Raw genomic sequence first — 27317 nt, forward strand, 5'->3', positions numbered from 1 at the left:
CATATAGATATTTATAAAAATATAAAAGAAATCTGCCATTTGGCAATCCGAGCTACACAGCTACAGCCAGCGTGTTATCCCCACCCTCCAGTGACCCACCACCAGTTGTGTGGACACCGACAATCAGGTGCCCACAGCCGGTTGTACTATCTCCGATGACTGGCGCCTACAACCATTGACTGCTAACCATCATTAGCTAGCAGGTGACATGTCGTCATTAATTTGTCGTCATTGCTAACTATATACCACCGCCCTGCCAGTCTTAGGTAACTGGCCACATGCCACCCCCACTTTCAATCAACACCAGTCGTTCTGTCTCCGGTGACCGACATCTACCCAACCACCATACACCAATGGTCAACCGACATAAAGAGATAGTGGTTTAAAAGTCTCTAATGTATTAGGTTAAAACTAGAGAACCAATATTTTAAGTGTTGTTCTCAATATTTTTGGAAACAAATTAAAATAATTTATCAAATATGTTTTTAATTTTAATTCCAAAAGCAATAAAAATAGAGAATTGCCAACAATGCCAAACCACTCCTAAAAATTAATTTAGTTTGAATACGCCCATGCTAAGAAACTTTCATATCAACTAACCTACTACTATCATGATTTAGAGATAATTACATATGAAGCAACATGTCATAGATTAATATCTACTGATAACAATTTACATGAAAGTAAACTATGATCTTCATTTAGATTGACTTAACTAACATTCATATTGATTTAGTTTGTAATTTGAATTGTATCATTCTTCTTTCTTTCTAATAAAACTTTTATTCAAGTTCGAAATGGTAATTTCTACAATTTAATACTATGATACAAACAACTGTTGTAGATTCCTTAATGCAGTCATGTTAATTTATCATATTTATTAAATTTTTTTCATAAGAAAAACAAATTGATCTATAATCATAATAATTAAAACCGCTTCTCAAACTAGAAAGATAATAACTTTTTTTTTTATCAAGTGAGATGTTGAGGGATTAATTTTTTCTAATAACATTAGTTAAGGTGACAGAGTTATACACCTTAATTAGCGAAAAAAAAAATGATTGACCTCTGAGCTCTACATCTTTGTCTTCTTGTTGTTAAAATATCCAAACACTATGACAGGACATAGGAAAATGTTTGTTTTCTCAATAGAGGTAAGCATATAAATTATTAGGGTTTTCTAAGGAAGCTATCCATGTAATTTATATAGTTAATAGCATGGCAAGTAGTGCACCCAAAGACAATGCACTTAAACGTGCAAGCAACTTCACAAACATGGTCACCATCCATTCACAGTGTTTACTAGTTACCACCTTTGTTGAAGTGCCAACATATAGAGAGAGATAAGATAGTGAGTTGAGAAGAGGGTGAGGTGAAGAATAATCCTTCTAAGCAACACCTTCAAAAACATGGTCCCTTTTTTTTATAAAGGTCTTCTTCTTCTTTAATTATTCATGGAAGCTAGCTACTGTTAGGGTTTTGTTTTCTACGGTTTGAATGTCTTCATCTTCATTTTCTTTTATTTAGTAGCTCCTTTAATCAAACAAAAATCTTTTAAAGGATAAGAGAACATCTATAACAATTGTTTTCCACCAACCACTAAATCAACAAAAAAAAGGAATATTTTTAATGGGTTACGTGGCGCTTACGTCCAAAATGGATTTTTTTTTTTTCTCGACTGATTGAAATGTACTTATGTACGATTTAATTACTAGACTAAATTATTTTAAAATTTTTAAATATTTTTATTTAATGTTAAAATATTATTTTCAATCATATCTAATAATTTTTAAAAAATAATAATATTCTACAACCATATTAGATTTATTTGTTTTTTACTTTTAACATGAGTATTAAAATAGATGTATAATAAAATATCTATATCAATTATTTTATTAGTTTAGTTATATTCAATTATAAAATACATGTATAATTTCATGTACAGTCTCTCTACTTTTTTAAATACACCTTTTTAGTCATTCTACTTTAAATTGTAACATCTTAATCTCTATATTATACTATTTTAATTTTACTATGTTAATCCCCTAAACTTTAAACCCTAACCTTAAACCCTTTATGCTTTTCTTGGATGAGGTTTAAAGATGGTTTCATAAAGTATGTTATAAAACAATGTACGTAGTGCTTGGTTTGAAGGTACTGAGGGGTACATTTATATATAATATTATGAAAATACCATTTAGAATCTTAAATGAAAACAAAGAATTTTATCATGTGATGCGTCATTAGAGATTAGTGGTAGCCCGTAGGTTGTCGATGGTAATGAGTCGTCAAGTGGGTGATGGTTGGTGCCGATGATCGCTAGTAGGTTGCCGGTGGTTATTGCTTTATTGGCAGTAGATCACTAGTGGCCGGTGGCGGTGGATCACCAGTGACTGGTGACAGTGGATGGTGGATGATAGGTCATAATAGTAAATATTAAAAACCTATAAGGATATTTTGGTCCATAATTTTGCAAAACCCTCTCAACCTTCAATGTGGAGGGTTAAAAAATGAGAGTTAAATGGAAGTTTTGAAACCTTCATTTTACCCCCATTAAAGCATACCTTATTTATAACTATGGATCCAAGCATGGTTTAGTTCAAAACCATACCGTACAAAACCTCCAAAACCATAATCTAAGCAAAGCATTGAGGAGAGGCTCACATGACCCGCTTAATAATAAATGGACTAAAAATTATAATTTAAAGAAAGTGGCTAAAAAGGTAAGTTTTTATTTAGAGGATTATACCATTTATGTATAGCCTATTAATTCAATTCAAGTTTTTTTTTTTATAAATTTTCAGGAAACCATAAGGATGATACTGAAAGACTGAAAGCCCTAAAAATTAATACTTTTTTTAATTAGTGTTTTTTCAAATACAAATATTCAAATCATAAATTATTTGCTTAAGGAACTCAAACAACTGCCATGGCTAAAGTCAAGCATCTTTAATCCGGTTTATTAAATATTTATAATTGAAATTCCACCCTAAACAGAACTCCAACACTCTACAAACACACACTAACACTCCACTCCACTCTCATACACACTTTCTTAAAAAGTAATGGTTACCTTTGTCCTCATGTACCATGACTTGGCAATTAAATGAATGGAGGAAGAGTGGGGGTGTCACTATTCACAATCACAAAAGGGTTGCATGCTTTGTGACTCACAAGTCACAACCCTCATATACACACACACAAACACAAACACAAAAGCAACACAAACCATTAACATAGATACCTACCTTTCATTACTTTTTAATTAAGTGAAATATTTAGCCTTCTTTTTCATTAATCTTAATTAAGAGAAATATTTGGCCTTCTTTTTCATTAATCTTTTTAATTAAGAGAAATATCTAGTCTTCTTTGGAAGTTATATAGAGAGCAAGAGAGCAAGAGATAAAGAAGAGAGAGAGAGAGAGAGAGAGAGAGAGAGAGAGAGAGAGAGATGAAGGACTTAGCAGGGATGTGGCATCTCTTTGCTTGTGTTTTTCTTGTTCAACTTATCAGGATCAATTGTGATACCTGCTATCATTGATGTAGCAATGGAAGCTCTTTGTCCTGGCAAGGATGAATGCCTCTTGCTATCTATCTTTCTGGTTTCCAACAAGCTGTAAGTAATTACTCTTCAATTATATCTTCTCTCTGATCATATAAATATATATATATATATATTCTATATTTATATATGATTACACCTTGTTCAACTGTTTGAAGATATTAGTTCTCCTCTTTGTCTATGTTTCTCTGCATATAGTTTCTTTTTCAATTAATTCAAACATACATACATATATATATATATATATATGAAGAGAAATAACACTGTTCATCTTCTACTCTTTTCTTCAGAGAGTTGATTTCTAGCAAAACATATTTACATTCATTTAATTCTTTTCTTTTGCATACACTTCTTAATTATAAACTAATTTACAACACTACCCTTGTTCTTCCAACTGGATAATGTTATTCCAACTTTTTGACTAATGTTCTTCCAAATATATATATATATATATATATATATATATATATATATATATATATATATATTATTTTTTTATAAAATAGATAAAACACATGTAAAAAGTTTTGTGTGGATTTTTAAATATTGTCATACGTTTTTTTCACTGAAAGGGATTCGACCTTTAGTAGTCACCCACTTCCAAGGGACTGGTGCGAATAGTTTAAAATGTTGTTTTATTAATTTTTTTAATAAAATATATTTAGTTTACAACATTAAAAAAATATTATATATATTTTTTGAGAGAAGTAGTTTGGAACATCAATTTTTTTTTTGAAAGTTTCTGTTTTAAATGAAAGAGGAATAATGATTTTTTTTTTAGAATAAAATTAATTAATTTTGTTAATCCATTCTTAATCTTCAACAGATATTACATTTATTTATTTTTTCTATTTCGGGAAGCAAATAAGAAATTTACTTTTAGTCCCTCCAAACAATTTTATTCCATAATACTCCCTCAATAAAAATCAACTAATTTGAGGGGCTTTATGAAAGAAAATATTTTCAGTAAGTGCTTATTGTAACTTTCCTTGCATTTATATCATATTCAGTCAAAAGTTGGTATCCTTGTTTTCTTGTTTATATTATTATAAACTTTATTGTTAGTGCACTCTAATTCACCTAATTACTAAAATACCCTTATAATAAACCCTAGAGATTATTTTGGCAGTTAACAGTTATAAAGGTATAATAATATAGTTACCACTTAGGCTTTTTTATACTATACCCCCTTAACTTTTTTAGAAATATACAAATACCATTTATTATGAGTCTATTATTAAAATTCACAATTACCTATCTACCCTTCTAAAATCAACTGTTTTGCATAAGTTTCATATGGGTATTCAAGTAATTACAAATTTTCCTAGCTTAATAAATATATATATATATATATATATATATATATATATATATTTATGGAATTATGAGATTTACAAGGGCATGCAGGCAAAGAATAAAACACCAAGATACTTGTTCTTTGGATGCAAGGCTTTATTGGCCCACTTGCTTTTGCCCTTTTTTCTTTTTTCAGAGGAATTATTTGCATCTTGAAAATAAAATGAAAAATTAAATTAAATTAAACCTTTAAAAATTATTATTATTTTTTTTAAAGCATTGTAGTGTGGTGTACCCCACGTTCATGTTTAACATTGACGTGGTGGAAGACAAGCACGCTCCATCTTTGTACTGTTGTAATTCCTAGTATTTGACTTTATGTGATGCTTTATTTTTTAAAAATGTATATATATATATGTGTGTGTGTGTGTGTGAAAATATTACAATTTTTTTATAAACATTTTTATATTTTTCTTTAACCTAAAAACTTAAATTTGTAGAAAAATAAATATTGTTAGTTCATGTTATTTGGCATAGTATTTTATATTGGACTTTATTGAAGTAAAAAAATTAAGTTCATGAGAAAAAATGATATTATGGACTAATAATATTATCAATTAGTTAAATTCAAGACTATATTATTATTTATTAAGTGCTCACATAGAGTAATAAAGTTTATTTTTATGCTTTTGATACACTATGAAATAATAAAAATGTGTTTTAGTAATATAGGTGATTTGGAAGTATTTAATAGAATATTATTAATTTATTTTTCTACATGCTAATCTAGAGAAGTTAAGATTAGAAAACACCATAATGAATGTGGAATTAGATTTGAGATTTAAATATAAAAACACAGATTACAATAGAGATCTTAAAAAGTTACAAAAAGGCAATTAAATCATTATAATTTTCTATATTTTATATAAAAGAATTATGTCAAGAATGTGGTGCATGTGGGTCACTACAAATTATATATACCAATACATTTATTTTATTAAAAAAAAATAACAGTGCTTTAGTCACATTGCATGAAGATAAGTATCATGATCCCACTATAAATGGATTGAGATATTGTAATGAATTGCCTTTTCATAGATAAAGTTCTTTTACCATTTTACCCTTCATATATATATATACTATATATATATATATATATATATATCATTGAGTTCACTTTGATGCTTTTGCATTAAGAATCCAATGCATGAAAGAAAGAAGAGGGGCCTTTAGGGAAAGAAATGGTGAGCATTGCTTCTAAGAAGGGACTAGAATACATTGAGCTTTTTAGTGTGGCATGATGAACCCTTGTTTTTAAGTCATCACCATCCTTTTTTTATTTCTTTATTTAGATGAACTTTTAATTTAATGTGCCTTCAAAGTGAAGTATATACTCTACCTATTTCTAATTTCAAAATAGAAAACCACGACTCAAAGCCATTTGAAAATTTAAATTAGTTTTCAATTTTTATTATTAAAAACTCGAGGTTTATGCTCTTGTATAGGGATCGCTCTACATTTTATTTGAAAAGACAAGTTTAAATCTCGTACATGTTTATCTCTTATAACAGTTATGGTACATTGCATAAAATAAAGTATCATTATTGAGATATTGTTAGACTTTGTTGTTCACGAAGAGGTTGTTTTACCATTGTATCCTTTGATAATATATATAAATATATATATCATTAGAGTTCACTTTTGATGCTTTGCATTAAGATCCAATGCATGAAAGAAGAAGAGGGCCTTTAGGAAACATAGTGGTGAGCATTGCCTAAGAAGGGACTAGAATACTATTGAGTTTTTGATGGCATGATGAACCCTTGTTTTGAAGTCATCACTGTCCTTTTTTATTTCTTTATTTGGATGAACTTTTAATTTAATGTGCTCAAAGTGAAGTCTACTACTCACCTATTTCTCAAAATGACCACGACTCAAGCCAGTTTGAAAATTTAAATTAGTTTTTCAATTTTATTAGTACCGAGTGTATGTTTCTTTGTATAGGGTCTCACATTTTATTTAAAAGACAAGTTTAAATCTCAGGGCATGTTTATCTCTTACATAAAGGTTATGGTCATCATTGCATAAAAATAAGTATCATTCATTTGGAGATATTGTTATGACTGTTGTTCACGTAGAGAGTGTTGTTTTACCATTGTATCCTTGATAATATATATAAATATATATATCATTGAGTTCACTTTGATGCTTTTGCATTAAGAATCCAATGCATGAAAAGGGAAGAAGAGACCTTTAGGGAAAGCAACGGTGAGCATTGCTTCTAAGAAGGGACTGGAATACACTGAACTTTTCAGTTTGACATGATGAACACTTCTTCTAAGTCATCACCGTCCTTTTCTTTGATTTCTTTATCTAGATAAAGTTTCAATTTAATGTGCCTTCAAAGCAATGTATGTTAGTTATTTCCATCTTTGAGATGGAAAAGACTTGATTTGATCCCGTCTTGAAAATCTAGACTAGTGTCTTTAATTTTATTAATAAAAAATTAAATTAATGTCCAATACATAAGATATTTATATTCTACTGATAATGACATTGATAAATTATGCATAGCCCCTAATATGTAGTTTGTCTATATTTAATAAATAATAATAATAATTTTTTTTGTGAGTGTGTATATATATAGAATAAAACTATTGATGTATCTTAATTTACTTATAAACCCTTTATTAATATTTTTTTTTTAATTTACTTCCTTGATTGCATTAAAATTAGAAGAGAAGCCAGTCCTTGTGAATTTTTTAGTTATATTACTAAGTAAATTGAAATTAATGTAGGTCACTGGTTTAGGGACACTTATTGTGACACCCTTAATTGGCAATCTCTCCGACAAGCATGGCAGGAAGGCTTTGCTCACACTTCCAATGACTATTGCAATCATTCCCCTTGGTATGTATATGTATATATATATAATATTTTTAAGTAATATATACCATATTTAATTTATAAAAAGTAAAACATCTTAAAGTATAAATAAAACTTGTAGTTATTTTTGATCGACTAGGACTTGGTTTGTTTTCTCTGCTATTATGTAGGTTTTGATTGAGGGTAATAAACATAAAAGTATATAGTATATATGTATTCAATTTGGTAATGATTTTTATGTCAAAAATCAAAACTAATCAAATTAAAAATTTTTATTATATAACTTTAAATTTTAAGTTACAACGTAAATTATTACATATTACTATATAAACTATATATACTCGAGAGATAACCCATTGTTAAATAGTATACACAAATATTGAATTTATTAATATTTATATATATAATAACGAATAATATGATCCACGACTATCAATAAACATCCTCAGTGAACATTGTATTTCGTGAATGCTCACGATGACATATGTTCGATATATATATATATATATATCTATCTATCTATCTATATCTATATATATATATATATATATATATATATGAAAGTAAAAATAATGATTTCCTATAGAAATATATTATCTTTTCTGTTTGGTCGGTGATCAAACTCATGAATTAATCGTTTTTTTATTTATAATTAGTCAGATAACTTTAGTTTTAACTTTGAATTCACATGACTAGCATATTTTTTCAACCCATAGACTTTGGACTGCACCAACCAAAGTGACATATGAAATTGACCGAAATCCATTTCATTGACCAAATGCATGCTTTTAATGTTTTGACAAACTTGTTATTTTCACTAGTCTTTCATCTAAATCAAGTTCAACATTACTTTTTATACTTTTTAAAAGTTATAGTATCATTTTTGACACCTAAGAATAAAAACAATATTAACTCATTTGTTTAGGTAGGAAAGATATTTTGATATCTTGAGGTTGGTTAATGTTTACATCATCAATTTATTACCACTTAAAACCTTGAAAAATGATTTTAAAGTAGTTGGATGAATTTGGTGCACTCTAGGGGAAAAACAAAGGAAATCAATTCAAGGATTCACCTCCACCCCTTATTCTTTCTCATTTCCCTATTCCATCTACTCCACTTATTTATTCATTTATTTATAGTAAACAACCACTCTTTTGTTCCACTTTCTTAAATCCTTTTTAAATCACTCGTTCCTCTTTGTTACACATCCTCCTCTAAAGTTGCAAAAATGAAGATTTGGTGGAATATTTTCCATATCTCTTTCGCATAAAAATAGATAAATAATTAAGACTTTAGAAATTGGATTCCAAATTCATTTGTTTTTCTAATTTAAACAATTTTAATTTAAATTAACCTAAATTTATCTTTTATCATCTGAGCATATTTTCACTAATTCTAGTTTAAGGACTAATCGTGAAAAGTTTTAATGTTTTCGAATACTTCTAAATTAGAGATTTTTAACTTTTTGATTAATCCCAATTCATCTTTATTCTCTATCAATATTTTTGTCACTAATCTTAAGTTTGAGGATAAATCGGTGGAAATTTTAATCTTTTGGAACACTTGTTTTATGGATAAAAAGTTTTTGTAATATGCTTATGTATTCATAACTTGCTTTTAATATATCAACCTAATCATATATGGATTATACTAAGTCTTTAATTAAATTGGTAATGTATTTTTTTAAATATATATATATATATAACAAAATTACATGAGTTACGTATCAATATTCTCAATAAAAAAAATCATACATGTAGCTAGTGTACTTGTATATCTTATATGTCTCTGTTTTGGGGGGTTTGATTTCTGATTTTATTTTTTTTATCAATTTACAAAAATAAAATCAGAAATCAATATCAATTTACAAAAATAACTTTGTTATCCATGTGAGCTAAGCGGTAATATATTTTTTCAGTTATTTCATTTGGTTCTGTTTGTTTTTGCTATCAATTCATCAAAACTTATTATCTCTTTCTCATTGTTTATTTATTTATTTAGTTAATTGGGGATTTACTTATGTCCCTACTTGGGTCTCTGTAGTTATATTAATTTACAAAAATACCCTTCTGAGATGCAATGAAATAAAAACATCTACAACCTTTTTTTTCAACTCAGTATGTTTTAATTTAATTTTTTTTTACTTTGGTTTTATTTGTGGGTTTTATTTTTTCAATTTACTTAAATGCCCATGTCACAAGTATGGGATAAAAGGACAAACTAGTGAGGGCATGGAAATAGACACTTTTTGTTGGGGTAATGAAACAAGGGGCAAAAAATAGCAATGGGGTAGTTGTGGAATTATGCTTCTCATGTGATGTTAACGTATCTTTTAACTTTAGAAAACTTGGGTCATATCTTTTCAAAGTGGTTGGCATTTGTAAGCATTTCACCATATATTTAATTCAAATTTAAGGAGATCTCTTTCATTATTTCCTTTTGTTTATTATAAAAATATTCAAATTATATATATAACTCAAAATTTACTTTTCAAAGAATTATATTCATTAAATACTTTTTTTTTATGTATTGTAAACATTTCAAAAAAACATATTGGGATATACACACTTAAGTTTCTTTTAAAAAAAAATTATATACAAATTACATTCCCTCTCTCTTTTGTAATATACTATATATACACACACATGTACATATACATTAGTATATATAATTTTATATTATGGTATATAAAGAATTATTTTAAATACACATCTCTTATATTATGCCGACTTTTTATTATAAATTCTATTGCTAAGTGATTTTGTATGTACTCAACTCACGTACAACACAATGTCTCGCTTTTTCATTTGTTTTCTTTTGTCTTTTTATATTTATACCACATAACATGTGTTGTTACTGTTGTTATTTTCTCATTCTTTTTAATATATTTCGATGATCTATTTATTTATAAAATATATTATAAATATGTTATAATTAATTTATAGAATTTACTAGTACTCATTTTTATTAAAGATATATTGATGATGCACTTAAAACAAAGTATACGAAAAGAGGGTAACATTTAATTTTCTAATGTGTTTGTTCATGTGTTGCAGCAATATTAGCTTATGATAGATCAAGAATATTCTTTTTATGCATATTTTTGCTGTCAAGATGTTTACTGGTATTTTCTGTGAAGGCAGCATGCAATGCCCTTTCACTTGCTTACACGGTACTTCACTCTCTATTTACTTTATTTATTTATTTATTTATATTTATTTATTTTGCATGTATATATATATGGCTTCATAAAAATTAGGGTAATTAAAAATTAAGTATGATGGGAGAACTGAGAACATGAGAATTTCAACCTTCAAAACTAAATAAAAAATTACTTGTATTCTCTCTAGAAAATGAGTAATTGTTAATATATTTTTAGAAAATTATATTTGCTTATAAATCTTAGAAAAATTTCTTATTTTGTTTGCATATTTACTTTTTTTAGGTAAAAATTACTTCAAAATTTTATATTTTTCTTTACTCATTTATTTGTTTTTGTTCCTTCCCAAGTGAATGAAGCTAGGGTGCTTTGGTTTTATTTTTATTTTTTAATATTTTTTAGATGATTTAATTTCTTATAGAAAGATGTATATGGCAATAACGTTATAAAGCTATAAACAAGCAAAAAAAAAAATTTAAAATCATTATATTTTTGAGAAATCAAATCCAGTTTGATTTAGTTTAAAATGAAAAGCTTATTTACAAATCGATGTTGGTTGTATATAATAAATGATACAAATTATATGATATTTTAATACATCAACAATATATTATATATATTATTAATGTAAAAAATTAAGCTTAATTGACCTTGACTCAAGCTAGTAAACCAATCTCTAGCAACATATGAAGAACTTAATTTACAAAGGGCCGGTATAATGACAATTACTCATTTTACAAGATAAAATTTAATTGACATTTTTAATTGAAACTAAATTTTAAACAACCTACGAAGGGTATTGTAGTAATTACACATTGTATAAGGGTATAATAGTAATTACACATTGCCATATATATTTAGTAGGGTTTCATGACCGTTATAACAGTTAGCTTTCCCGCCAAAACAGGCAGACACAGTGAGTGAGCGCAGTAGAGCTTCAGCATTTGGTGTGCTCTCTGGTGTATCAATGGCCGGCTTTGTCTCCGGAACCATCACCGCTCGCTTCCTCACCTCCCTCCTCTTCCACCTTCCAACTTTCCACCATTGTTGCCATTGTTGGAGCTCTCTACATGAGAGTTTTTCCTTACCGAAACTAAACGAAGGGGAACTAGCATTAATGGGTCTTCGCAACCTCTTTGTCCTTCTTGTCCGGCTAATGCCGATGCAAGCTCTCCGCCGAAGCTTTCTCCTCTTCGGAATGTGCCTTCTCTCAATGATATGATTTATCTTCTCAAGAGCAGGTTCGAGTTTTTAAATTTTTTGGTTTTCCTTGTGTTCTTGAATTTGCGGTTTTTTTTTTCATTTAATATTCTTTAATGATGGAGTGTTTGATTTCTCATTGTTTGATTTAGTTTTTACGATATGTGTAATAAATGTGGATAAGCTATGAACCCTCAAGCTCTGAGTTGAGAAGGATTCGAACCCTCGACCTTTAACCTTGTGTCTTTAAATTTCTTGTGATTTCATTGAGTACAGGGTTCATTCATGCATGGTAAAGATTTAATAGAAGATTAGAGTTGTTTAGTTTCAGTTTTGTTGTAATCTTGAATTGGTAAATATTTCATCAAATCATTCATTCATGGTGGAAATGATGATTTTCTCATTGTTTCATTTGATGATATGATGAAACTTTTTTTTTTTGTGTTCTGTCTAGTTTTTGGTTTCTCTTGTAATCTTGAATTGGTGAAGATTTAATTTCTTGACAGTGACCGACATTTTCTTTGTTAGATTTAGTGATATGTTGGGATTAATTAGTTTTGGTTTTGTTATGCTCTTAATTGCAAGGGATTATATCAATTTATTCATTTATGGAGGAATGATGAATTTCTCATTGTTAAATATTATCTTGAGTGGGTTTTCTTATATCCTTGAATTGATTGAGATTTCATTAATTCACTCATTGATGTTGAAAGTGACAATGACTTTCAGGATTAAGTAATTTGGTTTCAATTTCATCTTCTTTTCTTTTTGCTTTTCCCCTGTTTTTTCCCCTTAATTTTTTTCTCTGGTTTTAGTAGAGTGAATGAAAGAGAAATGAATTGATAATACTCTCAAATCTTCTCCTTCTAGTATCTTTTTTTAAACATTATTAATTAGAATAGGACTAATCTTCTTGATGTTTCTCTGAGGTTGATGTTTTTATGAACTTTGTTTTGAAATTAGGGATTTTTGAGAAATATATCTGACATGGTTGTAAATGGCCATGTAGCTCAACCATGTCAAGAGCGGCAGTTATAGTGTTCTTTAACGGTCTTGGTGAGACCCGGCATTCAAAGCTTCTCTATTGGTAACTTTTCACTTACTTTGTTCACTAAAATGCTTATTGTTTCTTACTTGTTCTTATAAAATCTTTACTGTCTCACGCTATAGGATCAATCATTTGAATTTTATAAGATGTTCTCCAAAGTTTCGAATGAAATATAATATTAATTAGTATGTGATCGATCTTCAGTATATTTATCACATCTTATTGATCTTCACCGTATATAGAAGAGTAGGTATTTCATTCCCTTATGAGGTTATTTATATCAATCTTTATGATATGTATCACATTGTGCCTACAAAAATTATTGATTGTAAATTCTTCTTAATGTTTTTGCAGTACTATCTTAAAGCACTGTTTCACTTTAACAAAGATCAATTTGCCGATTTATTGTTAATTGTCGGGATCGCAGGGGCCATCTCACAGGTGTTGTTTGATTTTTATGATAATTGACTTTGTTTCATACTTATAGTTCATTGAAATCATAATATTCACATTTACATTTACAATCATTTGTTTTACTAAACTTTTTTTAAGTTGAAATTTTTATTTACTGCAGTTGATTCTAATGCCACTGTTAGCACCATTAGGAGAGGAAAAGCTACTAAATATTGGTCTCTTAGCAGGATGTGCGAATGTAATTACATTTTTAACTTTTTATTTTTATATTATATTATCACTTTTAATTTAATCCTTTTTCATCCTCAAAGTTTTTTTGAATTATGTTTTTTTATTTTTTATTGTTTCAGATCTTCCTTTACAGTGTTGCATGGTCTTCATGGGTAATTATTCACTTGAACTTGCTTTTCATGACTATCATACTTCAAAACATGTTAATTTAGATGAAGAGTGGGTAAAGATATCTTGTCTATGCTTTTAAATTCTATAAATATTTATTACCTATTTATATGAAAGACTTTAGAATTGTTTGTGTTTGTAATTTTGCTAGTTCTCTTGCAATAAAAGATTATATATATTAGAATTGCAAGCAATAACTTTGTTATAGTTATTATAAGTTCATTTATAATTCAAGCATATATAAAACTGTGGCTTGAATTGAACAAATTTTTTTCTAAACATTTTTTTAATGAAGTTTAATTTTTCATCATGCTATTTGCAGGTTCCTTATCTTGCTTCATCTTTTGTAGTTTTGTCTGTTTTTACACATCCTTGTGTGAGTATACATTTATTAGTTAAAATGAAATTTATTTTTTTTGTTAATGTATATGTCTTATTCCCTTAAATAATTTCTTTCTTTTATAGATAAGGAGTATTGTATCAAAAAAGGTTGGATCCGATGAGCAGGTAATGATTAAAAAAATTATGAACTACATGAGGTTTATTACCACAAATTTGTGATTTCTAAACTTGTTTTTCTATTATCAAATTATATGACATCTTATAGTGATTTTTCTTATAGTCTTTGTTCACCTTGATTTGAATCTATTTACAAGCTCATACCAATCATAGTCTTGTAAAACTTGAGATAAATTAGATTGAACAAGAACTTAAATTAATGATACAAGAGGCAAGACCTTGAATGCATATCAGTTACCATACATGATTTATTTATTTATTGATTGACTCACATTCATGCCACACTTGTATTATGTAATTTACAAATTAAAGCAAACCAATTTTATGATAAAGATTTGACCTTCTCTTACACTTCTTTAATCAATTACAGGGAATGGCTCAAGGGTGCATTACAGGGATTGCATCAGTTGCTAGCATTTTTATCCCCATTAGTGTTCACTCCTTTAACCGGTAATTTACTAATAGTTAACTTAAATAAATCTTTTTATCTCTATTTCTTCTTATTTTTAACTAAGCATTTTCTGTATCTTTTATCTTATTCTTTCTTTAGTATTATTTTTATCGGACAATCCACCTTTCAATTTTAAAGGATTCAGTATAATGTGCAGCGGATTCTCAACAGTAAGTATCGATATCATCTTAACATCATTATAATAATATTATTATAGTTATCACTTAATTTCATTTTTAATGCAGCTTGCAGCATTTACATTGAGCATCATGATGAGGGACATGACTGAACCAATTTTGTACAGCAAACATGTTGATGTTGATACTATCCATGCACAAGTCTAAATATCTGAAGAATATGCCAATTCACTAATTGTGTTTCTTGACTGTTATGCACTAGAAAAATGAAAATATATAGATAGAACTTTATCATCCTTGTTGTATAAATTACTTATATATATTATTAATTGATGTATATTCAGCAGTGCTTAGTGTATTTTAGAAAGGTTAGGATTTGCTTTTTAAAAGGTTTTCTTAGATAATATATTCATCAATATGTAATTCTCAACAAGTTGTTTCAAATTTATAAAAAAAATGAAATTCATGACTGTTATGATAATATTTGTTGTGATGTGTTCTTAACTGAAATAGTATCTATTCTTTCTCAATAATATGACATATAAATATATATATATATATATATGATGGGCTAACATAATATATCAAATTGTATTATTATGGAATTTCACTTGATACATATTTTTTTTATTAATAATAAATTGTTATTATTGATATCATACTTTTTATGATCTAATATCTAACCCCATTCTTCATAAACCAATATAATATCTTTCTTTGTGAAAGAAACATAAGGAGATGTTTTTACATAATTATATATATGTTTATTTGGGCCTCAAAATTAATTTTTTCCAATTAGGACATGTTTGATATTGCTAGAATGTTATGAGAATTCCCAAATTTTTATAGGAATTTTTGTATTTTTACATGAAATTTTTTTATTAAAAAGTATAAAAGATAAGTATGCACTATATATATATATATATATATTTTAAAATTATAATTTATTCTCTATTATGCGGCAGTTATAAATGATGTAACATTTGATGTGATCAAACATGCTGACACACATGGCCATGTCATATGTTATGAAATTATATATTAACTAGATACCATTGAATAAATCGATAAATTTATATATATTTTAGCATAGATTCATGTGCTTATGCCATAGACTTCAACTAATAATGCAAATTGTTTAATAAACAATTACTTAAAAATAATCAAATACTAGTATTATTTATTAAATTTAATAAAAAAATAATTAATGATATAATATACAAACAATTATATATATATATATATATTAGTTCCGGTGGGGGTGTGAAGTGTTAAGTTCACTTAAAAACTCACTCAAAGCATAAACACTCACACACAATCAAAACAAGATAAAGGAGACAAAGCAAATTGGTAACCCAGGGTTCAGCACAACCTGCTTATATCACGGGGGGCTGAGCTCGAGAAACATTCCACTAAAAAGGTATAAGAGCAAGGGAGTACAACACTCACTTACTCACTCAATACAAAGAATATCCTCTCAAGATTGCCTGACTGCCACACACTCAACTCTCACCGAAAAGTCTCTCACTGCTTTGGCTCCTCCTAAATCTTCGAGCGGGGATGTCTTATATAGACGCATCGAGCGTCCTACAAAGTTACCTCTTTTTAGAATTCTCCGCGGACTTCCCTAACTCGGACACCTTCAAAGTTAGATGTTGCAACACCCAGATTGCAACATGGCCCACCTCTTGAACATGGTGAGTTCTAGCCGGATGCACCGGATCTGCGACCTTCAACCTCCGGTTCCTTCGATCCGCCTTGTAACGGTTGACTCGACCCGAGCTCCTCACCTCCTGCGGTTGCTTCCCTTTCTCATGTCACTTGGGAAGGTCTCCCTCTCCCGAGGGGACGTGCCCCATGAGGCACACGTGACCATCTCACGAAAAGATAGCCACGAAGATCTCCCGATCTTCCTTTTCCAAACTGGCCCAAGTTTGGTCTTCCAAAATGATCTTCGTTTGACTCATGGAAATATTGTTACTAAACTTGATCTTGTCTTCATCCAAGTTTAGCCTTCAATATCTTTTAAGCATGATCATTTAATCATCCATGCTTGGATCTTCAAATCTCTAATCATATCTTATGCAATCTTGATCAATCTCCTCGTATGACTAGTCTCCATGAATAGTTCCGCACCATAGATAGCTCTTGAATCTTCCTTCAACATAGTAATGCTAAATATGGTCTTGATGATCTCCTTGGTATGTCTTTTACCTTATTTAGTTTGTGTCTTCAAATAGCTTCACACCAAACTAAATCTTTTGTGTCTTCAAATAGCTTCATACCAAGTTTAACTTAGTGTCTTCTAATAGCTTCTTTATGATCTTGAACTCTCGCAATAATAGAATATTCTCTCTTTCAAATAGATTTTTTTAAAAATGAGTCTCTATCAAAGATATGAATAATCATCCCCGGATCTTACCGAGGATAGATAATCACATCAAAAATAAAACTTGCCTTTCTAGAAAAGATCATATAGTCTAGATGCACTTTCCAAAAATAGTTTATCATCACATGATTGTATTGAGAGAAATATCTATAAAATCTTCAATATAGATCTTAATCAAATCTCCACCTTGATCTCCATTAAATGTCATGATAACATCTTTTTGCACATCATCATCCTAGTCATCTTTTTCCTTTGATGAGTCACCACATGCCACGTCATCATCTCTCTTGCCATAGTCACCACTTGGCATGTCATATAATGCCAATCCCTACGTCATCGTACATAACATTTCTTTTTCTTTTCTAATTGATTATGATGGGGAAGTGACCTAGAATCTATTTATTTTTGATTTTTCTTTTATCGAGTTTTCAAATGAGTATATTATAAGGGGTAATTCCGTCTATTTACTTATAATTCATATCATATACTATCATTATTTGGTCCATTTCAAACGTAAAATAAGATAACAAAATACTATCCAATGGCTTATCCGGTACACATCAAACAATAGATAAGATATGAGAGTTTGACTCATTTCCAAAACATAATTAAGGATTTGGGATGTATGTGTTGGATGATTTATCCACATTATGAAAAAAAGTAATGTTTGCAGAGAATACGCTAATGGGAATAAGCAAATATGCAATATGATCAATTAAAAAAAAAATCTTAAAAACAAAGGAAAACACACATAACACAAAATACAATATCACCACTGGGGTTCATAGCCAACAGTATTGTCCCCCATTTGCGAAAAGCAAGCATGCAACATTTAAAAGATCTTGAGTTTGAGTTTCACTGTGTTAATAAGAGTCCCCTAGCTTGTGGGATATAGTTCATCTGTCTAAAACCCGGTGTCACAAGGTGAGAGTGCGTGGTTTGGATAATTAATTCCTAGTCCATGTGTACACCCCTGATATATATAGTCTTGTTGCGTTTTAAAAAAAAAATGTGATCTTAATCCCCACCAAGATATATGAAAATCTATATTTTAATAAACTTTCTGATTATTAACAATAACAAATAATTTCATTTAAACATACAAAAATATATGAACGAAAAAAATATTTTGGTGAAATACAAAATGAGTGAACATAATTATAAATAATTTATAAATTGATATTAAAATGAAAGTACTCCCCCAATCATTTTTATTTGTCCATTTTAATTAATTTACATAGACTAAAAAAAGTGATTAAAGTTAATTTATAATTTAAAATTTATAAAAAATTATATTAACTTTTTAATATTATCCTTACTTAAAAGATGATGAGTAATCTAGAAACGTCACTAGATTTCAAATCTAGGGACATCTATAGTAGCCTTCGGATGGTAATCTGATGACTACGATCATCATAAATAGTTCAAAACGTGGGTGCACAATAACATAAACAGTAAAAAAAGGTATACATTGCCTATATAAATAAACAAACCGTTCAATGATGATCTAATGGCTGTGATTAAACATTCCCTAGAGGACAGTAATCTAGGATTTATCTAGATTATCTTTTCCCTATTTTTTAAAGAGGATGAGTAATCTAGGGACGTCTATAGTATCCGTCGGATGATAATCTTTGACGGCTACAATCATCATGAACTGTTCAAAACGTGTTCAGCAGTGGCACACAATAACACGAACAATAAAGAGGTATACAATACCTATATAATTTAATAAAATATGTAATTGAATATAATTTATTGGAAGATACATGAGTATATCAAGTATAAAAAATAAATTCGAAATTTTTTTAAATATCTTATAAATTTTTTAAATAGGCAAGTAAAAATAATCAAAAGAAAAAAAAAAATCTAAAATAAAACAAGTAGAGTTTGGGGCTTTTGACTTTGAAGTCTCATTACAGAAAACAGAAAAACAGAAAACAGAGAGAATGAAAAACGAAATTAAAAAAACGGATTCCTTTCCATGAAAGGACGCCATGGCCGAGAACTCCAACTCCAAGCTTTCCCACCTTCTCTCTACCTCCATCTCCAAGCAAAGAACCCTAACACCTTCTATACAAAACCCTAATGTCTCTCCTCCTCCTCCTCCTCTCGCATCCTCCAATGGCCTCCCAAACCCAAACACAAACCCCCGTGCTCCTCCATGGCGATCTCCATCTCTGGATCATCGAAGCCTGTGACCTTCCCAACATGGACTACTTCTCGAGAGCCTCCGTCGATGCTTTGTCACTCCTTGCCCCAATCTTCTTTTTGTCCCAGAAACGCAGTGGCGAAGTCACCACCGACACTAACACTGACCCTGATCCCCGCCCTCGCCATCGCCATGGCACGATCATTACTAGTGATCCCTATGTCACCGTGTCCATCGCTGGCGCCACCGTTGCTCGCACCCGCGTGATCTCCAACTCCCAGGACCCCTACTGGGACGAGGACTTTGAGATTCCTCTCGCTCACTGTGCGGATTTCATCGAGTTCCAGATTAAGGACAACGATGTCTTTGGCTCCCAGCTCATTGGGACTGTCCGAATCCCCACCTCCACTGTCGCGTCCGAGAAGGTGGATGGTTGGTTCCAGGTTGAAGACTCTACTAAGAAGTTACGCAAGCATGAATCGGCGCTCCGTCTCAAAAATGCAATTTTTCCCCGTGGAATTGAATCCGTTGTACCAGAATGGGATCGCTGGAGATCCGAGGAGAAGGGAGTTAGGAATGCGTACTTCCTCTTAGAACAAATTGCAGAGTGACACTCTACCAGGATGCTCATGTGAACGATGGGGATCTGGAGAAGATTAGGATCGAGGATGGAATGGATTTTGAGCATGGGAAATGCTGGCAAGATATATTTCAAGCTATCTCGGAGGCGAAACACTTGATTTATATCATGGGTTGGTCCATATTTACAGAGGTGAGACTTGTGAGGAGGGAGCCCCTTGAGTCTTTGCCTGAGGTTGAGAAGCTCACATTGGGTGAGCTTCTTAAACGCAAGGCAAAGGACAAGGTTCGTGTGTGCTTGCTGGTTTGGGATGAGAGGACTTCCCGTGAGGTTGGCTGTTTCAAGACGGTAAGTGGATTTTGGTTTTATTTGGTTGCTTTATTATATTATATCTGCTGTTTTTAAGGCATGCGTAAGTTTTTATGTAGAAATTCACATTAATATTTTCAAGTTGATGCCTTTCTAGTCCTTCTGCCTGGTTTACTCATCTTTCTTGTTTTTCTTTTGAATGCAAAAATATTCATTTTCTATTTTTGGAGTATGAATATATGATGCATGATATCCTCAAGTTATTGCTAGTATTAATCTCTTAGTTATTCGTAGAGGGGATAATATATGATCTATAGTCTGAATCTTTCATGGCTTTGACTTGGAAGTCTCATAACAGTCTTGAAATTCATTTCTCAATTTGTCCCCGTAGCTACCTTATAGCATACCCCTAGATTTATAAGAGAGGAAACCATCTACTTTTGCATTTTGTTATTCATCATGTGGCCTTCATCTTCTTGTTACTAAACATTGCTTTGTTTTGTTCATATTCTATGAGTCATCTGCAAAGTGAGTATTTTGGACATTTTAAATACTTGTGAATCGCATGGTCATCTACATTTTTGGCACATCACAAACAAAGCTGAATTTGTACATTCAAATTTTTTGTTATGAATAGCAATAAAAGGTTTGATAATATTAGCTCAAGAATAATTGCATGATATTATGGAAGTATTAGTTTGAGGAAGGAGCATTAGTTTGAGAATTGACATTTAAATGTACAAAAATATAGGGTTGCTGATGTGCGAGGTTTGCTTGAAACCAAATTGGAAAATCTTGCGCCTAGGGGTTTAAACAAGTCAACAAATCTTGCTCATGCTTTGGTCTAAATCCTATTTGGCTTGGCTTAAGCTTAAGTTGTCTAAACTTGTGATGAGCTTATGCTCTGGTAAAGATCAGCCTGCTATTTTTTCAAAACTTAAAATAGAATAAATTAAAAGTTAGATGTGCTTTATCTAGATTCCGATCCTTGCTACTAAAAGAAAGTTAACACCACCACAAGCACTTTTGCCTTTTATTGTAGGACGGGCATTTAATATTATAATGCACTGTAAATTAAGTCATTACTAGCTTAGCTCTAACAAGCCAATGAATGCTCAAGGTTGACTTGAAATTAGATTTGGGTCAAAAATTCTTTCTCGAGCTTGACTCATTTAGCATTTATTCGATCCAAACCTTTGCTTAAACCAGACTGGACTCGAGTAACTTGCTAGCAGCTAGCTTGTTTGCTTGCCTTGCTTGTGCTGACAATTTTTACGCATAGAGTGTGTTTGATTGGGGAGTAATGTTAGATAACCTCATATGATGTTATCAAGACCTTTTCAACCAAACAATAACTACAGAATAACTTAGGATAATAATGACCCGTTTTACCCAATTTAATTAATTAGACATATATGCTCATTAACTACTATCAAAATTTTATTTGGATAAAACTTTGATGCTTTATCTTCAAACCAAATTAAAACTTTAAAGTTTGGAATCCAACTTATTTTAACCTTAGCCCAAACATCCCATAGTTGGTCTTTGGTTATTGAGAATTTCTGTTTAAGATTAAACTTTTAAATTGTATTTTTAAAATTGATAATATGTTTATTCATATTAATGAATATATTTGTAAATTTATTATTAAATAAATATTTGGAGGACTAAATCTTTTAAAAATGGGTTAGTAGGACAATTTTTGAGTTTCTGGTTGGAGTCTGGAGATAACTCGCTCACGAGACACCCTCATGGGGTTGGACTCAAGTTGGATGATTTCCAATGACGCCATGGAGTTATGTTCTACTAATTTATCTTTCTTATGCCGATTTCATGCTGTATTTTTCTGTTGAATTATGTCATTGTTTCAGTGAATGTTTAATATGCTGTTTTGTCCCGAAACAGAATAAAACTGTATTGTTTAGTGGAATCTGTTCAATGGACTATTCCTTTCTAGTAATGTATGTATTGAATGGAAGCTGAATTATACCATGGTGAAGTTTGGAATGTAAACAAAGTATTGTTTTAGGTTTTTTATCTTCTTTTTCAAATTAGTGGGATATGGTGAGTTATGTTTTGTTAATTGAGGCATGGCATGCAAGGATTCATACTGGTTGGTACATGATGCTATCTTTTCTTTTCTCCCAAATGACATCTACATAATCTACAATTGTGCTTAGTTTTGATATTTAAGTATTTTCTACAGAAAGGAGTGATGGAAACTCATGATGAGGAGACAAGGAAATTTTTCAAGAACACATCTGTGGTTTGTGTGTTGTCACCCCGTTGTGCTAGTGGCAAGCTCAGCCTTTTCAGGCAACAGGCATGCTTCTTTCCAATCTTGAGTTTTTTTGTTAAACTAATTTCTTTTTGATGCAATAAGATTAGCTGAAAATATCTTATATGCATTGATTAAATTGTCATTACTAAGGCCAGTTGAACCAATTATTACACCTTGTGAGTAACAAAATCTGGAAGCTAATCCATGATAGTTTGATTCTATTGTCACAATTGTGCTGCCAATCATTATATTTCTGAATATTAGGAGCTAAGTTTTAATCATTATGTTTAGATGCTTTTGGTGCCTTGAGTATCAGTTCATTGTACCTATAAAATCTGGTTGACTCTCTTATTAAGATCTCTGTGGAATAATACTTGGGGAAAAATTGGCAACTAAAGATTTTGTGCATAAACAAGGAATGAGTGTGGTAGTGGTGGTAGGGGTGCCACGGAGGCATATTTGGAGTTCAAATAATTCTGCTTTTGAGGTTCTGGCCAGGATGCCTTTTATTTGACTTGGAAAAACCATGTTCATGTAATGAACTGTGCTGGAATCTGAGAATGAGTAGACGCGGCACTTTTGCCAAGTGATGCCATTGAAATAACAGTTCAAATTTGCCACATCGAATTGGTGGGCTTCAAGGGCTGTTTCTGAATAATCAAGTCTCCAATTGCATTAATTGAAAGATTCAAATGGATGTTCTTTTACTTCACTTTCTAAATTTTTGCGGATAACTCAACTTAATATTTCATCATGTATGATAAGAAATAAAACCATGAAAGTATAGAAGGAAGTTGAAAGTAAGGGCAAGCAAAAATATATATGAAGTGAAGAAGAGAATCACATAATTCCATGACTGCTTTTAATTATCATAAGAATAATTGTTGCCTAATGTTGTCAATTATTTCTTTAATTATCTTTTGATCCAAGAACTTAATTGTCCTGAAATTCTAGCACTCAGCAATGTATCTGGAGTCTGACCCTAAGTTACCCATTCTTCAGTAATTTCTAGGATGCATTTCGTGAGAATTGCACAAGGTCATCAAAGTGTTTTAATGTTCCATCTTGACTATTATAGGCAGAGAGGATGTTAAATCTGGATAGTTGATGCATGAATTCGTTCATCAACAAGGTGATCTCATAGTCAGACAACTTCATGGCTTTGATGATCAAACAGCTAGTCTGCTATAGCAACTTTTGCTCAGTTTTTATTTTATTTTTCCATAAATATCAATTTCCAAGGTTTATTAAATAGCCCAATTCTACTGTGGAAGTTGGGCTGCCAAATCGACGATAGTCGTGCCACGTGTCTTTGGTGGACTTGTTAATATCAGAAGGAAAAGATGTAATGGACTGATGAATTTATTGATCAAAAAGCTAAAATTTTTACCTCTGATGCATGTGTTCGAGAGAACTTGCATAGCTCATGATTTAGCGCTTTAACTTTTTTTTTTTTTAAATTGTGGAAACTGTCATAAAGTAAACTATGGAGTTTGTTGGATTCTGTGATTATAGACAAGCTATCATGGAGATGTTTTTCAGTTTAATTAACTAGTTAACATGGTGCCTTTCAAAAAATGTCCAATGAGAAAAATCATTTTACTTATTTTTATGGATGATTGAAATGATTTAAAAGTTCCATGTGAATTTTGTGAGTGAATTAAAAACCATGATCTTTTACAGTAGTTTTTCACTCTTAATAAATGATTGAACATACTCTTTGATCAAAATTTATTATGACCGGGTCGTGGGAATGTCTTTTTCACACCATCAGAAATGTGTTTTAGTTGATACAAAGGCTAATGAAAATAGGAGAAAAATTACTGCTTTTATTGGAGGACTTGACCTTTGTGATGGCCGCTATGATACCCCGAAGCATACACTTTTTAATGGACTTGATACTATATATTCGAATGATTTTCACAACCCCACATGTCCTGTGAGTACAATTTCTTACTTTCTTGGATATTTTTTACATTCTCAATATTCAAGTGGCACATGTTATTTGCATATCCTTGTGTGTACTAAATCCAATGAAGACAGAAGAATCTTTTGAAATCAGAATTTTTATATAAATATCTTTATGTTTCTAGTAGAGTTGAAAATTTGCATAATATTTTTTATAGTTGGAAGCTTTTATTCTGTCAGTATCACTTATTGCACTATCAAATCGACATAGATAATGATGACTATGTTGTTTGACTGGCATATTTATGCAGGGTTTTGCTTTTGGTTGGTTTGGCGAATTCCCTTATGAAATTTACATAATCACAATGTTATGGTTGTTTATGTTTAATTACCAAACTGACTGATCTTATCAGCTGATTATCTAATAGACTTAAGTTATTTTAGTTGATTTATGTACAACATCAAAATTTAAGGTAGAAGTATTAGACTAACAACATTCTATGTTATAAATAATTTGAACACAACAGATATAATGACGTAGCAAGTATTTAGCTATATTGTGAGCATATTTAACTTAGTGTATTTCTTTAATATTGAGAAAGGATTTTGAATGTCATCTGCTATGGGTTTATGATGAAGTCTTTCTTTTGTTATGACTATTTAGATGAAACATTCCCTTTCACACCTTTCTTTATGAGAAATGCTTCATAAGGAATATTCATGTGAACATTCTTTGATTATAAGTTTTTATTCATATTTTAATCAAATTATTATATGCTCTTGACAAAATTGTCCGCTCATCACCTATGCCATAATCACGGCCGCTATCTATCTTAACCATCCTCTCTTAATTGTGTAGACAAGACTTCCCTTAATTGTCTTTCTAAAATTTCACTTTCTTACCGTCTTTCAATCCCTAGCCAGAAGTCAAATTTTACTTTTGTTAATACCAACGGGTTCTACAAAGTGGCTTTACTATTGAATGTCAAAATACAGAAGGATTTTAAATAATCAATCAGTAATGGTGGGTATTATTTACATCCATAATTATTAACAATGGATTGGTTAATTAGTGAGGCATGGTTTTTTTTTTTCAAAACCTTCATGAAAGAAATAATCAAATTTTATTATGGATAGATCCCCAGGTTGAACCAAATAAAATGGTAAGCAAAATCAAAGTATCAAACTCATTGAATTGACCTGGTTTGGTCTGCACACTCTTGTATTTATCTTCTATTCAGGCAGCTGAATATGTATTCAGTCATTTAGTTTTTACTATGTTAGATTAAAGTACATGTATTTATATGCTATTTCATATAAGGTTGATGATTTGAATCTTGGTCTTGTTGTACATCTTGAATTTCATATTGCTTTGCATATTATCCTTTTGTTATCGGTTTCTAACTGCGTCTTTCACTGGGGACGTCATCATCTCTGTAGGGCCACTTTGAAAAAAAAAATGCAAAGCCATGCTTGCCCAATCATTTCCTTGCCAGTTACCAGTGACGCATGAATGAATGGCAGTCATGTAGATTTCAATTTAAAAAGACTACTAGTTGATTTTAGGCTTAACTACTAGAAATATTGAGATCTTATCTTTCTTTAGGAGTTACTCAAAAAGATGATAATTACAAACAATGAGCCACCTGCCAAATTGGTTGAATGTTATAAATGATGCCATTTGTCCTTCATTTAAGGGGCATAGATCTGATACTCACCAATTAATTTAGATATCTCAACAAGATATTCTTTAATCTTTTAGTGAATATTCAAGTATTTCTTCACATTTCCTTAAGTTTTTTTTTGTTATTGAAGATTATAGCACTTCTAATTAATATTAATTTTCTATAGCTTTGTACAAAAGAATGATTTATAGTTAGATAGATAGATATGTATTATACATGTGTGTTATACGTTCGGAGGACCATGTAGACATGCTGGGTTGTAGAACAGTGCATTTGGTACTATGTGGTAGACCTTTAGATTTGTACTTCTACAAACTTAAAGCATCATTAAAAGTTTGAACTAGTTTTCCTTCTTATGTTTATTTACATTGAGTGTTGTTATTTGTATTGTCCTAATTTGTAAAGGGAAGCAGTAAGAAGTGCTGGTTCAAGTAATATACGTATTATGTCGGTCCAATTTTGTCTAGTTGCTTGATCTCATAAGAAGACAGACCCATGCTTATGTATTCAGATCTGGATTTATGAACATAATTGATATGGTATTGTAAGTTATTCTAATATGATAGATGCAAATCAAACCTGACAACCAGGGATGCAAGCGGGGACTGCTATCCTGACCTGTCCATGAATCCCTGACCCATCTTCCTAACCCACCCCAATCTCGACGGTCCTTTGTTTGCTCTGGGATCTTCATCCCTTCTAGATTCCTCATAGAGAGGGGCATCCCTATGCATTCTCTTCATTTTACTATTAATCTAAACATAAACATATAAAAAATTAAGAATAATAGTTATTTCTATGTATTTTTTAGTTATATGTATGTATATGCCTTTAATATATCAAAGGGAGGATGAGGATGGGACTAGGCCTTGGAGTCTTCCTCCATCCGCAATTTTTCACTAGATTGGGGATCCTTGACTTGGCCACAGAAGAAACCT

The 27317-nt window shown here is 30.5% G+C and overlaps 2 protein-coding genes across 2 annotated transcripts in view; both read left to right on the plus strand.

The window, feature by feature from the left end:
- Positions 1–3364: 3364 nt before the first annotated feature.
- On the plus strand, positions 3365–15421 carry LOC120279552 (hippocampus abundant transcript 1 protein-like). Its single transcript, XM_039286476.1, is given in 20 exon segments — positions 3365–3505; positions 3507–3576; positions 3579–3616; positions 7657–7768; positions 10804–10919; positions 11815–11916; positions 11918–11986; positions 11988–12148; positions 13117–13194; positions 13278–13313; positions 13398–13425; positions 13510–13596; positions 13730–13807; positions 13920–13952; positions 14291–14344; positions 14434–14475; positions 14858–14905; positions 14907–14937; positions 15038–15108; positions 15184–15421. Coding segments are annotated over 20 exon segments (1407 nt in total). The 5' UTR covers positions 3365–3451; the 3' UTR covers positions 15283–15421.
- A 3951-nt stretch (positions 15422–19372) lies between these two features.
- LOC120279563 (phospholipase D delta-like) overlaps positions 19373–27317 on the plus strand; it is an 11513-nt gene continuing 3568 nt past the window's right edge. Inside the window, 5 exon segments of the mRNA XM_039286488.1 lie at positions 19373–20110; positions 20112–20197; positions 20199–20544; positions 22712–22827; positions 24530–24725. Coding sequence (XP_039142422.1) covers positions 19553–20110; positions 20112–20197; positions 20199–20544; positions 22712–22827; positions 24530–24725 — 1302 coding nt within the window. The 5' untranslated portion in view covers positions 19373–19552.

This window comes from Dioscorea cayenensis, chromosome 2 (genome assembly GCF_009730915.1).
Source record: "Dioscorea cayenensis subsp. rotundata cultivar TDr96_F1 chromosome 2, TDr96_F1_v2_PseudoChromosome.rev07_lg8_w22 25.fasta, whole genome shotgun sequence".
Lineage (NCBI taxonomy): Eukaryota > Viridiplantae > Streptophyta > Magnoliopsida > Dioscoreales > Dioscoreaceae > Dioscorea > Dioscorea cayenensis.